Genomic DNA, 17855 nt, shown 5'->3' with positions numbered 1-17855 from the left:
CTGTGAGTTCAAGGCCAGCCTGGTCTACCAAGGGAGTTCCAGGACAGGCTCCAAAGCTACAGAGAAACCCTGTCTCGAAAAACCAAAAAAAAAAAGAACATAATATAATTTAAAGGCGGCTCACAGCCACCTGTAACTCAAGTTTGAAGGAATCTAAGTTCAGGGCACCTAGTGGTTCATGTAGACTCACATAGGTGCATATATACAGGTGCACATACATAAATCTGTTTAAAAAGTATGATCTACTTTAAATAAATTCATATTTTCAAAACTTTAAAGAGAAATGGGGAAGTAGCTTAGTTGGTAAGGTGCTTGTCTGGGATACATTACATCCCCAGCACTAAGTAAACCCAGTATAGTGGTACACCTGTGATCTTAGCACTTAGAGGCAAGAGGATCAGAAGTTCAGAAATCACCCTCTACTTCATATTAAGTTGAGGCCAGTTGAACTATTAAAAAGACTTAAATGGATTGATTTCTGGAGTTAAAGAGCCTCAGACATGACCTAAGAATTATTGTAATTTGTTTCCCACTCCCAAATCATAGAGGAGAAGAAGTATTCATGTAAGAAGAAGTTGAAGAGGGAGAAATGTTTCATAGACTGTGAAAACACAAGCCTATTGCCCTATTGTAGTCTAAACTGCAGCAAAACCTAAATAAAACTTTAAAAAACAAATTCTAAGTATTTAGAAAAGAACAGCTTATCACTATGAATCTATATATATATTTCTAAGAAATAAGGAATGCCAAAATGACTTCCATTTTGCATTTTCCACAGTTTTATAATTGCTTCTAAACTAAAAAATAGTAAAGACATGTTGTATTTTGACTTTAGCAAGAAGTTGACAAAGTCTCCTTACTGTCCTTGTTAAAAAGATGATGAAGTGTAGGTAGATTGATTTCCAGTTGTTTGTGTCCTGAACCCATGCCAACAGGTCTCAGGGTTTATCAGACAATAGCCAGTTGCTTTATCCACTGCTTTCTCAATGACAATTGGTGGTGAATACTAATTTGCATATTCAGTAAAGATGGATTTGTAATTGTGAATTCCTAAGGAGTTGTACATTGAAATTGGAGTTCCAGAATTTTTTCATACACTTGAAATTTCAGTTACCTTCATCTACCCAAACTCTTTGTCTGATATGTATATTTTTTAATTTCATACACGAGTTTCATTATTCATAAAATCAAAGAATACAAGTCAAAGACTAACAATTTTTTTTTAAAGATTTGTTTATGTGATACAGTGTTCTGCCTGCTTGCCAGAAGAGGGCACCAGATCTCGTTATAGATGATTATGAGCCACCATGTGGTTGTTATGAATTGAATTCAGGACTCTGGAAATGCAGCCAGTGGTCTTAACCTCAGAGCCATCTCTCCAGCCCCAGTAATAATTCTTAAGGCATAGGCTGTTTAGATAAGAGTGTTCACGTTATGAAGAATCTTTTTGTTTATATTTGTTCAGTAACATTTGCTCTAGCCCCAAGTAGGTGTTTTCCATGCCCTTAAAATGTTAAGGTTCTGTGAACTAACCAGTTTTATTAAAGTTTCATTATATATAAATCACTGAGGGTTACAGTATTTGTCTTCTTTGACAAAACAAAACCAAACAAAAACAATGATGGAGGTGCTGGAGAATTGATTTAACACTTAAAAGCACTTACTACTCTTACCGAGTACTCTGGTTTGTTTTCCAGAACCTACATGGTGGTTCATAACCACCCATAACTCCAGATCTGAGACCCTCTTCTTGCCTCTTCCAGCACCAGGACACATGTGGTGCACATACATCCATGCAAGCAAAATACTCATAAATATAAAATAAAAACAAAAAATTTTGAGTTTCTCAAAATAGTTCCAGGTTTAATTTTCAGTTTTAGTGGTGCTAAGCTAGAATTCTGCCGTTAGCCTCTAGTTGCACATTTAAAATAAGATGCCAGCTTTTAATAGAATTGTTTCTCATCATTTCCTTTGTAACTGCTCATCCCAGTAGAAGTTAATGGTGTGATTCCAATTCTGATAATTATGCACATTGCTCTTTAAATTTAGCCTTTCCTGTTATATGATTAACATATCAAATGCCCTTAAAATAAGATTTGGATTAACGCCATTCCCCTTAAAAGCTTCATCATGCTTGATAATTTATGATTTAGGACTTTATTGTGGCTTTATCTTTTAGTTACCTCTAAGCTAAAAACATTATTTTTGCAACTTAAAATCTAATCTAGGTTTTAGCATTTTATATTTATCTCTGAGTTGTGCTATATCCTAAAAGTTTTGAGTGTAAGAAAAGTAAATTACGTTGTGAGTATGAGACATTTATCCCTATTACTCATCTGTCACGTAGTTGCTGTCCAACCCTGCCTCCCTTCCTGCTCCTATCAACGCCTGAGGCAGGTGGAAGAGCTGGCCCAGAGATTATAAGAGCTAGAGATGACTCTGTTCCCCTCATCAGCTGCGGCTTCTACACCTCACCTGGATAGCACCTTAGAGCTGGCCCTGTAGGTGTGGGTGTGGGACAACCAGCCCTGAGGGGGTGAAGACCCACCCGCCCCTTGCTCATTCTCTGAATTAGCCAGGGCAATACTGGCCAGCTGACCCTAGTGGTGAAGACAGAGGAGAGCTGGTAGAATGGCCAACCCCGCAACTACCCAGGCCCAGAACCAGGGTTATGTTTTGGCCCACCCCATCTGTGGTCTGCTGGAGCCTGGGGTGGGGTGATAGTTGTGGTCGGGGAATATGTCAGTCCTTCGAACCCAGGGCTGCAGGATCTCTGTGACACAGGGCAACAACCAAGGCAACAAAAGGAAGTCCAGGAAGAATCCCAGTGAGGGCCCAGCATTGCTGGTGTAGCAGAGATCAGTGGCCTTGTACCAATGATTCTTTGCTATGAATGCCTGCCTATAAAAATATACAGATAAAAAGGGATTTACTGCGTGACTTCCTGCTTTACTGCATCACACTGCAGCTTCCATGACAAGATTTTCCCTTTTTTCCTTCTTTATTTTAAATTTTATTTTGCTTTATTTTTTGGGAGGGGGGAATATGGGCGGGATCAGAAGATATGATGTGAAAGACACAAAGGATAAATAAAAAGAAAATTTTATTATTTATTTATTTATTTATTTTTGGGGGGGGGGTTTGAGACAGGGTTTCTCTGTGGCTTTGGAGCCTGTCCTGGAACTCGCTCTGTAGACCAGGCTGGTCTCGAACTCACAGAGATCCGCCTGCCTCTGCCTCCCGAGTGCTGGGATTAAAGGCGTGCGCCACCATCGCCTGGCAAAAAGAAAATTTTAAAAAGGGTGAGTTATAAAGTGTTGACTCGTTTTTAGTTATACCTATATTACATTTTATCAAGACTAAACCTTTTCCTGAAGATATGTTGGAGAGCCAAGTTTTGAATATTGGAACCTATGTTATTCTTTTAAATGAAAAAGAAATAGACACGTTCTCTGTTCATCCCCAAAATACCTATCCAAATATCTCAAACATTTTTGGCCATGTATTTGGAATCCACCAAAGCTTTTGTTAAATATTTACAAATAACTTGAGATACCTGTTACCAATTTTTTAAAATATTTATTTATTTATTTATTATGCGTACAATATTCTGTCTGTGTGTATATCTGCAGGCCAGAGGAGGGCAGCAGACCTCATTACAGATGGTTGTGAGCCACCATGTGGTTGCCGGGAATTGAACTCAGGACCTTTGGAAGAGCAGGCAATGCTCTTAACCACTGAGCCATCTCTCCAGCCCCCCTGTTACCAATTTTTAAAAGAATTTAATGAACTTATTATCTGGTTGATTTTTGTAAAATGAATATTGTGTAGTATTGATTATATGTTAGGTTTTAGCATCTACTCAGCAGTGAATACATGTTGGAGTATACATAAAATGTAAGACAATATGATTATATTTAAATTGGGGTGGCACCCTAAATACCTGGGATGAGCATCCTGTAAGATAGGGGTTGTTTTTCATTCATCACTGTAAATATCTTTAGGGTTATCTGTTTTAATCCCAGTGTTCCCCTTTACCCCTTCTGCAGTGCCTGTTGTTGTTAGGACATTGAATGGAGTTGTTTTGGTTTGTGTTTATTACTAGGCCCTATGTTATCTCTAAACTTTAGGAAAATACTGATTCCCGGTTATATTACCATCTTTCCATGTAGGTTATGTGTATTTATATGTAGTAGAAGGGAACAAAAATGATTATAGAGATACAATGTTATAGAATAGTAGATGAAAGGGTGAACTGATCTGTAGTAATCTTTTGTTATGAAACCTTGATATAAGTATGTTATTCTAAATAAAATACAGTGTAGTTAGGTAGTTATCTCTTATGCAGTGAGATAATATGTTTTGTCTGAGCATTGATCTTTTCTAATTATCTACAGTCTTGTCTAATAAACAATGTTTGCACTGCCTTTTTATATAAACCAGTCTTTGTTACAAATTTATAGCTTTGAGATTTCCTCACCTTCTGTTTACTGTTCCTGTTCCCCATTTCCGCATAAATAATAGAAAACATTTGACTGTCTTACTTATTCACTCTATTTAGAAATCAACAAGTAGACCGGCTATTCTGCCTAGTGACAGGTGGAAGGTCCTGGTCTCAGGCCCAGATGTTTTTTCAAAGAGCAGGAGTGCACAGTGAATCAGCTAGGGTTAGAGATTGCCACAGTTGGAACATGTGGGACCTACTGCATCTTGAGCAGTAAGTCATGAGGATGGGGGCACTAACACTGACCTAATCTGTTTTCCGTTTCACTGTGGTGACTGTGTGAGGGGCAGGGAAGAAAGGAGACAAGAATGGATGCCGGGCTGCTGGTAGAATTCCTGGTGGGAGTGACGGTGGCAGAGTAGATTCCAGTGGCACTGGTGAAAATGGAGAGCAGCGGCATATAGTTTGGAAGTGCAGCCGACAAAATCTGCTAGATAGATCTTGAAGACAAAGGTGACTTCGAGTTAGGGTTTGTTCTTCCGGCTGGTGGTGCTGTTATTTTCTAAGAGAGAAAACTGGGGAGATAGTGGAAGAGTCTTGTGTTGTCTGTTTGAAAGTTGAGATGCTTGTGTCATCTGCAGTGTATGTGAGTGAGGTGCAAGTAGAGATAACATAAGAATCTGAATTTGGAACTTGTAAAATATGGTGGTAGTTAAAGCCATGAGACTGAATGAAATTATTGTGAATGCTCATCATATTCTCTGCACTATATGTTCTCCCATCACATAAAATTATGCCTGCATTATATTGCAGTCATTTATTTTAATTACAGTACCTATAGAATTCTTATCTTCTTGTAAATCAAATACTGATTTCCTTGTCTGTTATTAGCTAAATAATTTAAAGTTATTTGATCATTATTTTATATACTTAAGTGAGTATCTAATAATTACTTTTTTTTTTAAAGGCAAAGTCATAAATAAAGATTTGCGGCACTACCTGAGTCTTCAGTTTCAGAAAGGATCAATTGACCACAAACTTCAGCAAGTCATCAGAGATAATCTCTACTTAAGAACCATCCCATGTAAGTACATGATGACATAAGATAAACGAGACTGAAATGTCTCACTTACTTAATTAAACAGCTAGAAATACTTTAGTGAAATATTTTTTTTTTTTAAAAAAAAAAAAAGGTTTGAGCAATGGGTAAAAGGACTTGCTGCCAAGGCTGGGTATGTTTTCTCAAACCCAGCTGGTGGAAGAAGAGAGCCAACTCCCACAAGTTGTCGTCTGACCTGCACACATGGTGTGCACACACACACGCAAATATAAAAAAATGTATTTTGCATGAAATTGTGAGACTAAGTTGAAGACAGAGAGTGAAACAAAAGTTGAATGAGGAGAAAATTCTCCTGAAGACTGTATGTGATCAGTTTCAGTAGAAAAATTGACATTTCATGTTGTGACTTGTAACAAAGTGATGACCACAATTTTAAAATATGTATTTACCTGTTCTTTTAAAAAAAGTTTATATTTTTGCTGGGTGCTGGTGGTACACACCGTTAGGTGGATCTCTGTGAGTTCAAGGTCAGCCTGGCCCACAGAGTGAGTTCCAGTACAGCCAAGGCTACACAGAGAAACCCCGTCTCAAAAAACTAAAAGAAAAGTTTGCATTTTTATTTTTTTTCTGCATGAGTGTTTTGCTACCATGTATGTCTGTGTACCACATTCATGCGGTTTCCTCTAAGTCCAGAAGAAGGCATCAGATAAATCTCTTGAGGATGTCATGTGTGTGCTGGATTACACACATGGTCCTCTGGGAGGGCAGCTGATGCTCTGCTCAGTCTTTGCTACAGCTTCTATTTATCTGTTATTAACAGGATTTTATTCTTAAGAATTTTTTTAAAAAGATTTTTTTATTATGTATACAGTGTTCTGCCTGAATGTCTGCCTGCAGGCCAGAAGAGGGCACCAGATGTCATTACAGATGGTTGTGTGCCAACATATGGTTACTGGGATTTGAATTTAGGATTGAACTCTGGAAGAGCAGCCAGTGCCCTTAACTGCTGATTCCCCCTACAAATAAATTTTGAAAGTCAGTGCCTTGTACATTACAAACAAGTATCTTACTAAACTGTTACTGGCTATATATAAAATCTGCTATCCCCCAGTAGGAAAGAAGTATACATTGCCTTCCATGTGTAATTTATTTTCAATTTTTACATAGCTGTTAGTCCTAATACAGAATCAGGATATTGATATGCTGGTGCTTTTGTTTTAAATATATAATGAGAAATCATATCTGCTATATTTTGGCTTTAGTAAGTTTGAGTCTGGGGAAGAATTTAAAATAGTAAAAAAGTAAGAGGCATGTAAAAGCATCCTTTTTTGCGGGAGGGTGGGGGTCTTAGTTACATTTCTACTGCTGTGAAGAGACATCATTACCAGGGCAGCTTATGCAAGGAAACTTTTAACTGGGCGCTTGTTTACTGTGTCAGAGAGCTAGTCTCTGATAATACACAGAGAAATCATGGCAGCTGGCGGGCAGCATGGCACTGAGCAGTAGTGGAGAGGTTAGAGCTTATTCAGGAATGCGGGAGGGGAGAGGGAGCTTTCTGAATGGATGGGCTTTTGAAACTTCAAACTCCACCCCCTGTACACACTTCCTTCCCCCAAAGTTCTACTAATTGGTGACCAAGCAACCAAATATATAAACTTTGGGTGTCATTCTCATTCAAAGCGCCACAGTTTCTTTTTCAATATATTTGTAGATTGTTGTGGATACTAACTTACACTCTGGAGGCTTGTTTGCCTTTTTTTCTTTTGTTTACTATTAAAGACTGCCTTCATTTATTTGCTCTTCTTACTTTACTGAAAATATGTATGTAAGCACTTGCCCTAGAATAGGTACTCAGGCAGTAGCTGCTTCCTACCCCAGTCTGAGATAACTTGCTTGTCTTCTCACTTCAATCTAGCCTACCTTTTGTGGGTGTTGTTTCAAGTCTCTTCTGTGTTTGAAGTCCACACCTGGCTCTTGACTGTTTGTCCTCTTAAGTCTTCCTGACTGTAGATTTTAAGTTCAGAGTCCTTAACCTGATACACAGATTGTTTTTAAGTAACTCCTTATCTATAACTTTGTTTTTATAAATCTTCTTTGTCAGGTTTCAGAATTACCACTCTATCTGTGGTTACGTGATGTGTCTTTGTCAATCTTTTTATTCTTAAAGTTTCTGAATTTGTTTTGTAAATAGTTTTGAATTTACTTAATAGCCAGTTGAAACTACTGATATGGTTATTATCTTTAGCCTCACTGTCTTTTTTTTTTTTTTAAGAGACAACGAAGTTTTTTATGAGTAGGTATATGGGTGAAATTAACTCGCCAATCTGTGCCCGGTTGGTGTCCACGAAGCTGGTGTATGTGGAGAGCTCCTTGTGGGTTGGCCTGGGCACCCTCACTGTCTTTTTATCATATGCCTTCTATAAAAGTCATTTTGCTCTCAAGTTTATTTGGTTTTTCTGTTTTGAAAGATTTGTGTGTTTATCCCAGTTATCATCTTTTTCCCCCCTGTGGTAATCTTTTTCTTCTGCCTTTATTGTGTTTTTTTTTGTCCCTATTGTTAGTAGTCTACCTGTTTTCTCAATAAAAAGATATTCAGCAAGTCAGAAGATTTATTATTCTATTTTGCATATGTTTTCTTTATTCTTACTCCAATTTTCTCCCCTAAACCTGGAGCTCACCACATTGCCAAGATGATCTTGAACTTCTCTTCCTCATGCCTCCATCTACTGAGTGCTGGGATAAAGGTGTGTATCACTACTCCTCGTGGTGATATCTTGTTTCTACTCTAACAAATTAAACTTTCCTGAAGATCAGAGGGTGGAGCTAGCTACTAGTTAACCATAGAGATCTGGAGGCCTGTATAGACAGACAAGAGGTGATATGGCTGGATGGAGAGAGGAATGTAAGGCAGGAGGAGACATGAGGTTGACCTTTTCCACTGAGGAGTTAGAAAGGCGAGAGTTGACTGTGACTTGATCCTTTCTCTCTCTGATCTTTCAGCATTTGCCCCAGTATCTGGCTCTGGTTTTTTTTTTTGTTGTTGTTTTTTTTTTTTTTAATTAACAAGACCAATTAGAACTCGTGCAACATTTGGTACTAAACTAACCTATATACTAACAATTGATGCCCAACTTTATGCTTTATGGCATGAATTCACAAAAAAGCCACTTGCCTGTGACTTTTTCAGCCACTGGCTCATGTGGGGGCTCCCACGGGAATCACTGCCCCACTGGCTAGGTTTTCTTTTCCCCCTAAGCCTCTGAGCGATTTGGGGATTTTCCTGTTTTAGCTTCTCTACAACAATCTTCAGCTGCCACCCAGACTCCAGAAGCACTGGGCTCCAAACGCCACAGGACTCACCCACCCTAGACTCACTCTGCCTTCAGGCTGCTCCCACCACACATGCTTTTTCTGCACAGTCCTGTGTGTTTTTCAGATAGCCAGCTCCCTCTCCCCTGTGGGTTGTTGTCTTTCCTTAGACCCCCCTCTCCTTGGACTGCCACTCACAGCTCACAGTTACATGATAGCAGCTGCAGCTGTCCTCAGCCAGGCTGTGCACCACCTGTGTTCTCACTCAGACATGCAGCCTCACATTTCACTGTAATTGTGGGCTGATTTGGTGAGACAATTGGAAGTTCTTAAAGGGAGGAATTAGTTAAAAGAGAGAGAATTTTTCTTCCACATTAAAAAATGGGAAACACTATTTTGATAGAGATAGTCTCTGTATTATACAACAGATGGTATAAAATTGGAACAATTAAATGAAAGGATGAGCAATTTAACCAGGATTGGTATAATGTTAAGTATCATTTTGATAATCTTTATTGTTGGTTTGATATTTCTTGATTTATCTCTGAAAAAGTTGGTTGATATAAGTGCCAAGATACAAGCCTTAGAAAAACTTATTAAAACAGATCATAAAGATATTTAGAACCAGACATAGAAATTTAATGGAGAACTAATTTCAGCCTTGCTTTATAAGTAGAGAGGACCAGCCTAAGGTTTTCAAACAACCAGATTTAGTTTACTCAGTCACCTTGGAGGAACAACTGCCAAATTATAGATATCCCCAAGGCTGTGTAAGAATTAAATGGAATTCTGTGCCAATGTTAGATTTAAGGAGATTCAAGGAAGTCATAGTCTCATAAGGCATGCATTCACCTTTTGTGAAACAAATGTTAAATTCATGGTCAGCTTGTAGTAAATAGAATTATCTCTCAAGACTGATGAGACTTGGTTGTAGCAGTCTTGGCCTGGTTCTTAGTTACAATGGAAAGAGGACCTGGTGGAAAAATGAGGCTAAGACCATTGAACAACAAAATAGGGCTAGAGGTTTGGAAATATCCCAGGACCACCTCTTTGGAGATGGAGGTTATGCTGATGTACAAAGACAATCTCTATATGATAACTGTACCCTGGATTTATGCCATACAGTATTGAATGCTTGGGACAGAATTGGAGAAGCAGGAAATAAAATTGAATCATTTACTAAAGTTATACAGGGCCCAAAGGAAACATCACGAATATCTTACAAAGATTGACATCAGCTGTAAATAGATTGACACCAAATTCAGAAGCTAGACAAATAATATTGAATCTCTGGCTTTTGAAAATGCTAATGCACATTAAAGGCAAGATCTGCTCCCTTGGAAGAATGGATCTGAGATACAATCAATATTGAATCTCATGGCCATGATGATACTTGGGTAGGAGAGGTGTTTCCAGAGATTCAAAGAAAAATTGAAATGTCAAGTGTTTCAGTTGCAGTAAACAAGGTCACCTAAAAATGGATTGTAAATAGGGCATTCCTAGAATCAATGTTTTATCTAAGCATAAGTCAAACAGAAGGCACCTCCATTCTGGATTATGCAGACAGTGTAGCAAAGGCAGGCATTGGACTAATAAATGTAGATCAACAAGGGACAGTCAAGGTAACCCTTTGCCATTGAGAAATGACTTAAGAGGCCTCTTGCGGCCCCTATGCCTAATTTGTTTCAGTCATTCCCTGTAATCAGGGAGGAAATTCCTTCTCAGAACAATTAAAGAACCTAATGCCTATTATAAGAAACCATATTGCTGTGGATGATAGAAAGGCTATTGAAGAGAGAATGAAGAATTTAGGAGAAACCATAAAGCAAATATTTTGGCAAGCTTCTATAAATGAACAAAGATCAAAATTAAAAATACGAATAAATGACATTGTCATTGAGGGTCTTGTAGACACAAGTGCAGATGTCACAATAATTGCACCAGAATCTTGGCATCAAATTGTCCTCTTTAGGAGGTAAATGTTCAACTTTTTTTTAAAAAGATTTATTTGTTATGTACACAGTGTTCAGCCTCCATGTATGCCTGCAAGCCAGAAGAGGGCACCAGATCTCAGTACAGAAGGTTGTGAGCCACCATATGGTTGCTGGGAATTGAACTCAGGGCCTCCAGAAGAATAGTCCGTGCTCTTAACCTCTGAGCCATCTCTCCAGCCCCCTAAATGTTCAACTTTTAGGGAATTAAACTTCATCTCAGGTAAAACAGAGCATGAGATGGGTCAGATGTATAGGGCCAGAAGGTAAGCCATAGATAGCTAACATAGCGATGAACTTACGGGGACATGGTTTGTTATAGCAATGGAATACTCAGATTAACATTCCTCCAATCTCAGGAACAAACCATAAATTAAGGTATTTTCCTGGGAAAAGTATTAGAAGGTATTATAATGAACAGCCATCAACCATTCAGGTTATACAAGAATAGGCCACAAGAGCCACTGATCTTCCAAAGTCACCAACAGCTCTACCTTTAAAATGGTTTACAGACAATCCTGTATAGGTTGCGCAGTGGTCTTTAACAACAGAGAAATTGCAGGCCTTAAAACAGCTGATACAGGAGCAGTTAAATGCTCAGCATACTGAAGAATCAATCAGCCCTTGGAATTCTCCTGTATTTGTTGTTAAAAAGAAATCTGGAAAATGGAGAATGGAAAGAGATCTAAATCTGTTAATAAGGTGATTCAGCCAATTGACTCTCTACAGTCTGAAATTCCTTTGCCTTCTCTATTGCCTAAAGGATAGTTATTGACTTAAAAGATTGTTTCTTTATTATACCTTTTCAAGAAAAAGACAGAGAAAAATTTGCCTTCACAGTGCCTACTTATAGTAATTCTCAGCCTGCTAAGAGATATCAATGAAAGGTTCTTCTACAGGGAATGTTAAATAGACTCACCCCAGCCTTGCAGATCTCCAGACTGCTGTGGTTAACTAGTGGGTAGCTCCACCCTCTCATCTTCAGGCAAGCCTTATTTGAGAGAGTACAAACGAGACATCACTACAACACCTTTTTTATTTATGTAATGCTGGAAATTAAACTCAGAGCTTAATACTTAGTTGGCATTTTTACCAACTAAGCTACATTACCAGCCCATTTACCTGAAGCATGAATCTGATTAATCTAAATAAAAAAATTGGGAGTCAAATATTGGGCGGAAACCTGGAAGATCAGAGAACTGGGAGCAGCTGCCAGTTGCTTCCTACCTATTTTTTTCCTCCATCCAAATAGCTGAGATCCTGACTGTGCCCCACATTATAACTTCCTCTCTCTGCCTCCTGAGTGCCGAGATTAAAGACATATGCCCTACTGCCCAGCTTCTATTGTTAACTAGTGGTTAGCTCCACTCTCTGATCTCCAGGCAAGCTTTGTCAGAGCACAAAGTATCACACAACATTTATACTGCTTTTTGACATTTGAATCGTTCTTATATCTAGTTGGAGGCTGCTTGTTTGTTCCCGGCTGCCTGGACCTGAAATAATCACATAGAAACTGTATTAATTAAAACACTGCTTAGCTAATCACTTATGTGTACTGCTAGCTAGCTCTTATATCTTAAATTAGCCCATTTCTATTAATCTGCATAAATGGACGCTATAAAGTAGTCCCACACTAGCTCAGAATTAAGTATAATAAAGTGTTATTTAGGGGTATACTCACAGATCACAGTCCTCTGCACAAATGGGGAACAGGAACGGAATCCAATGGCCAAGAGAGAGCACATGCAAGCTTTACTGTTGCATTTATAGTGCAAGAGACCATGCCCAAGTGGACTGGTATCTTAAAGGCTATTGGCTAAATGAGTTCCCACACTTATATTTTTAAAGCAATTATACTCTTCCCTTTGTAGTCATCATTTATTCATATTTTTGAGTAACTACATATTTAATCTCACCATTAATTCCCATGGGTTTTTTTTTCCCCAGTAATTGTGGTAGTTGAAAGCTAGTTTTATACTAGGTTTCCCAAGGAAAGTTCCTAGCAGTTTGTGACTTTTATACTTTAACTGATGTTCATTTGGATAGATATTAAATTTGGGATCTTATTTTTTTTTCCTTGACTATGTTAAATATAGCAAGCTGTTATCTAATTGTTTCCTGGTATAAAGCCTTGCTTTAAAAGGTTTGTCTATTGAACATCTCAGAATAGCATTTTAGTTTATAACCTCACTTTATTGAAACAATCTCATAATTAAAAAAAAATCACACAACCAGATTAAGTTAGCCACCCAAACACTTGCCCAGTTCCTAACTTGATATGTTTTAATAATTTGTATACAATTAGGATCACCATCCTATAACCTTGGAGCTTCTCTTAGGGTTTTCTACCTTCACTCTCAATTACAGCTTTATCCAGTGGCTCTCCACAAACAGGACAAAACACAACAGAATTGAAACCAGAAAAACAATTGGCTTTGCATCATCTGTCAGGACTCATGTGTCCTTTTGTTTACATTCTTTCTTTCCTCACCATCTAATACTATCTTTTCTTATACTTTCTTATAAAAAACATTATTATAAAAAACTTACAAATAAATAATTTACCAAAATTAATCAGACCCAAAGTCAGCACATCTCAGTGAACTTTTGTACAGTTTGAATCGTCATTTGGAATGGAAACTGTGTAGCTTCACATTGTATTTATATTCTCATTATCAAATATATTTTTATGTACTTATCTACCACCAAAACCACAAGAGAACATGAAGGGCTAAATATTATGGGATGAGGAAAGACTAAGTGCAGTTAAGAGATACCTGTTATAAAAAGAGGTTATAAAACTAATTATTTTTTCTAGTTCTCACTCTGACATGGATTTTTCCAGGATAACATTTTTAAATTTCATAGCTTTAGAGCTCCCCTTTCCCTTGTTCAGATACATTAAAGAAAAATAGATGTGCCTTCTAAGACTGTCTCCCTTACTATTCACTGCCCTTTTGTTGCCTTTTAGTTTACTTTATTATCTCAGGTTTGCATTTCTCCTCAGTGTGATATTTTGTCCTAGAAAGAAGATATAATCTCAATAGTTTTGGTTCATAGAGTCTAAGTAGTTGTAGTCTTTCAGAGCTTATTAGGACTTCTTCGCTTACTCACAAATTGAAATGTCTAAAAATTCCTTTCTGAACCTGGAAACAATGATACATTAATAGCATTTTGCAAGCTGAATGGTCACATCTGATATCCAAGTACCATTCTAATTAAAAGAATCAAGATATACACAGATAAAATTCTGAAAACAGGTTAGAGACAATGAAAGTATAAATGAGTCTAAAATATCTTTGTATCAGAAAGGATAAGAAACATTATGCAGACATAACAGAATTACACAGAAGCCACAAAGAAGAGCGGCTTACTGACTAAAATCTGAGATCATTGGAAGAGAGAGGTGTGGGAGGATGCATGGCTTGGGAGCAGGCAGACACTCCTGTGGGAGATGCTGAACTATAGCTCAACAGGATCATGGGTCCTAAGTGATGAAGAGATTGTGCAGTAAGGAGTCCTGTGATATAATCTCCTCAGCTTCTGTCTAAAATCATCTTCTGCACCATAGCATCAAAGAGAACAGGGCAAAAATGGCATGCATTGAGCATAGAGAATAGAAATCGAGATTTAGGAAATCTAAAGTTTCTGGAGGACTCTTGGGAAACTATTGAGAAACTATAGGTGCTTACACAGGGCTTGGAGACATTTGAATTCTAACCAGCCCTAGCAGAGAGACCCCACCTGAACAAAGTTAAATTAAATAAGTATCCAAAGGACCAAGTGAATATGTATATAACATATCTGCCAAAAAGAGAGGGAGATTTTTTATGTGACAACCAAATAGAGACACCAAATATTAAAATATTCATGTTTAACATCTAATAAAAATCACTAGACATAAAAACAATAGGAAAATATCATTTAGATGACTTTTCAAAATAAAGGTGGTGAGATGATAGAAAAAATATAGAAATGTTACAATATTACCACACAAGGAATTTTAGAGCTTTTAAAATACGTTCATAAATTAAGTCATTGAATAAATGCAGTGAAGAAAAACTGTAACAGCAAATGAAATAAAACTTAAAATGAAACTCATTGGACAGATGTGAAAGCAGATTCCAGAATGCAGAAGTAAAGTTCAATGAGTGTGAACACAGCAATATAAACTAATCAAGTTGGAACAAAGAGAAGAAAGAAGCTGAATGTGGGAAGCTGAAAGGAGTCAGGGGTTCTGCATCATTGGCTAGCTGCCAGTCAGTTTACCTTTGTTACAAACAGTGAGGTTGGACAAGATATAAGTAACATATGGTGGACATTGAAATGTAGACATTGAAATGTATGTTCTATTGATATTTAGCTATAGAACCATAAAAAAGCTACAGTTGGGAAAACAGGAAAAACACTTAAAAAATTTTGCTGAATTTTTGCTAAATTCTGTGAAAAACTAAACTTGTAAATTTAAGAAGTTCACAGACTCCAAGCAGAAGAAATTTCATAAATATCACACCAAGGCATATCATATTCTCATTGCTCAAAACCAGAAACCAAGAGAAAATGTATGGCAGATAGAGAGAAAGAAGATACTTTTCATGGAAGGGACCAAAGGATTGCTACAGATTTATTAGCTGGAATAGCACAAATCAAAGTCTAATAACTGAAATCTTTAATACACTAAAAAGAAATATCTTTTAAAAATTGATTGTTTTTCAAAGAAAAAAGTGGAAGAATTTTTCAGCAACAGAATTAGTATAAGAAATAGTAAAGGAAATTCTGCAAGTAGAAGTGAAATAATAGTCTTCATAGTTTAAGATTTCCTATCCTCTTTTAGTAATTTTTTTAAATTAAAGATTTAATAAAAATCAATAAGTAGAAACTAAGAATCGTACTCCATTATTGTGACTAGTTGCTATTTATTAGAACAAGCTGTCCAACACGGTAAGTGCACATTGTTTTTTAGTGGACATGGAATTCTGAAAATATGGTGTTCTGAACCACAGAAAGAAATTCAATGACCATAAGAATGTTTACATCACATAAAATGTGTTACTTGATTATGATGGAAATTAAATTAGAAATTATTAACAGCTTGGAATCTAGAAAATCTCCAGATATTTGGAAATTAAGTAGTATCAATAATCAGTATATTAAAAAATAACCAGAGAAATTTAAAAAATCATATATGACAACATAACAGAAACTTACCTACATTGAATCAAAATTTTAGGATAGCTGGAGCACCATTTAGAAGGAAATGTAATACTAAATATTTCTATTAGTAAATTGCAAAGCTGCCAAATGTCACAGATATTTGTCTTAAGAATGGGAAGAAAAAGAGCAGGGTAAAGCAAAACTAGCTAGGAAGGAAAAAATTAGTGAAAGAAAAAAAAACTCAACATGGATTTTTTTTTTTTATCTACTCCAGAGTGAGAAATTGGCATAAGGATGGAGTGATGGTGTCAGTAAGAACCTCTTTTTTTTTTTTTTTTTTTTTTTGGTTTTTCGAGACAGGGTTTCTCTGTGGTTTTGGAGCCTGTCCTGGAACTAGCTCTGTAGACCAGGCTGGTCTCGAACTCACAGAGATCCGCCTGCCTCTGCCTCCCGAGTGCTGGGATTAAAGGCGTGCGCCACCACCGCCCGGCTAGAACCTCTGTTTTTTAGGTGAACATTGAAGCACTGAAGGACATTTTGAACAATTTCGGATGTGTCGTGTTTGTGTCCCCGTCCCATTCCCCCACCCCCACCCCAATTCTCCGTTTAACAGCCCTGGATGTCCTGGAACTCACTTTGTTGATCAGGCTGGCCTGGAATGCACAGAAATACCCACTGCCCTTGCCTCTGTTTCCCTCCTCCATTGCTGCTCTTAAAGATATGCACCACTATGCCCAGCTTCATTCTGAGCAATTTTATATTGAAATAAACGCTGCAACTTGTAGCACGATTTCTAATAGGTCTTAATAATAAAAGCCCAGAGTCAGATATAGGGGAAAATGCAAAGAGATCAGAGAGGCGAAGGATCCAAACCACAGCCTTGCCTCTCCAGAGACTGCGTTCCTGTTTTCTCCCAAAACAATTCTATACAATATTTTCTGAAAATAGAAGAGGGGGCCTTAAAAGGTGTTTAGTGGCTAAGAGCACTTGCTGTCCTTTTAGAGGTCCAGGTTTGAGTCTCAGTACCCACCCGACAGCTCACAACTGTCCAGAACTCCAGTTTCTTGGAATCCAGTGGCTCTTTTGACCCATGTGGGAAGTAGGCATAGATGTGGTACTTAGACATATAGTAGATAAAGAAAGCACTCATAAGATAAATTAATTAATAAAACAATGAAAATAAGAGGGAACATTTCCCAACTCATTGTGTTCTTATTTGAACATTATTACAGCTGAACAAAAACAGACAATTATTAAAAGAAAACAATAGTAGACTTCAATTTTTCATGGACTTTGATCTAAAACATGTACTAAAATTTCAGAAAATGAATATATAAATAATATGCAAAAGGATAATGTGTGTAACTATTAAGGCTTGTTCCAGAAATGCACGTTAGTTATAATTTGAAAATTATTATTATGCCAGGTGGTGGTGGCGCAGGCCTTTAATCCCAGCACTCAGGAGGCAGAGGCAGGTGGATCTCTGTGAGTTCAAGGCCAGCCTGGTCTACAAGTGCTAGTTCCAGGACAGGCTCCAAAGCTACAGAGAAACCTGTCTCGGAAAAAAAAAAATTATGACTGAATAGAGGAGAAAAAAATGGTATCTTAATATAAACTTCTTATACTAAAATTTAATTTCATTAATGTTAGACTTTCTCAGCAAACCAGTTTATTGCTCATTGCCTTTTTTGGCCAAATCTATTCTATCTCGCCTGTCTGTGGTACTGGAAAAGTGCTCTCACCTCCAGTGCAGTGCTCAGCTTTGTCACTGGAGGGCACGGGAAGGATTCTGGAAGAATGGAGGTTTCCTTGGTTTCAGCCTGGTTTTGTCCTTTTGCTCTTGTCTTGCAGACAAGTTCAGCAGTACCCTGGCAGTCAGCTACTCAGTGGAGTTTCA

General features: G+C 37.5%; 1 protein-coding gene across 2 annotated transcripts in view; it reads left to right on the top strand.

Annotated features, from left to right (window-relative positions):
- Window positions 1-17855, top strand: part of Magi3 (membrane associated guanylate kinase, WW and PDZ domain containing 3) — a 200779-nt gene that overhangs the window by 83271 nt on the left and 99653 nt on the right. For both annotated transcript variants that reach the window (XM_005369757.3, XM_005369758.3), the window contains exon 2: window positions 5412-5528. In XM_005369757.3, coding sequence (XP_005369814.1) covers window positions 5412-5528 — 117 coding nt within the window. The remainder of the gene's footprint in view (window positions 1-5411; window positions 5529-17855) is intronic.

Source organism: Microtus ochrogaster, unplaced genomic scaffold (genome assembly GCF_000317375.1).
Source record: "Microtus ochrogaster isolate Prairie Vole_2 unplaced genomic scaffold, MicOch1.0 UNK60, whole genome shotgun sequence".
Lineage (NCBI taxonomy): Eukaryota > Metazoa > Chordata > Mammalia > Rodentia > Cricetidae > Microtus > Microtus ochrogaster.
Note: the sequence above shows the minus strand (reverse complement) of the source record. Positions and strands in the feature narration are given on the sequence as shown.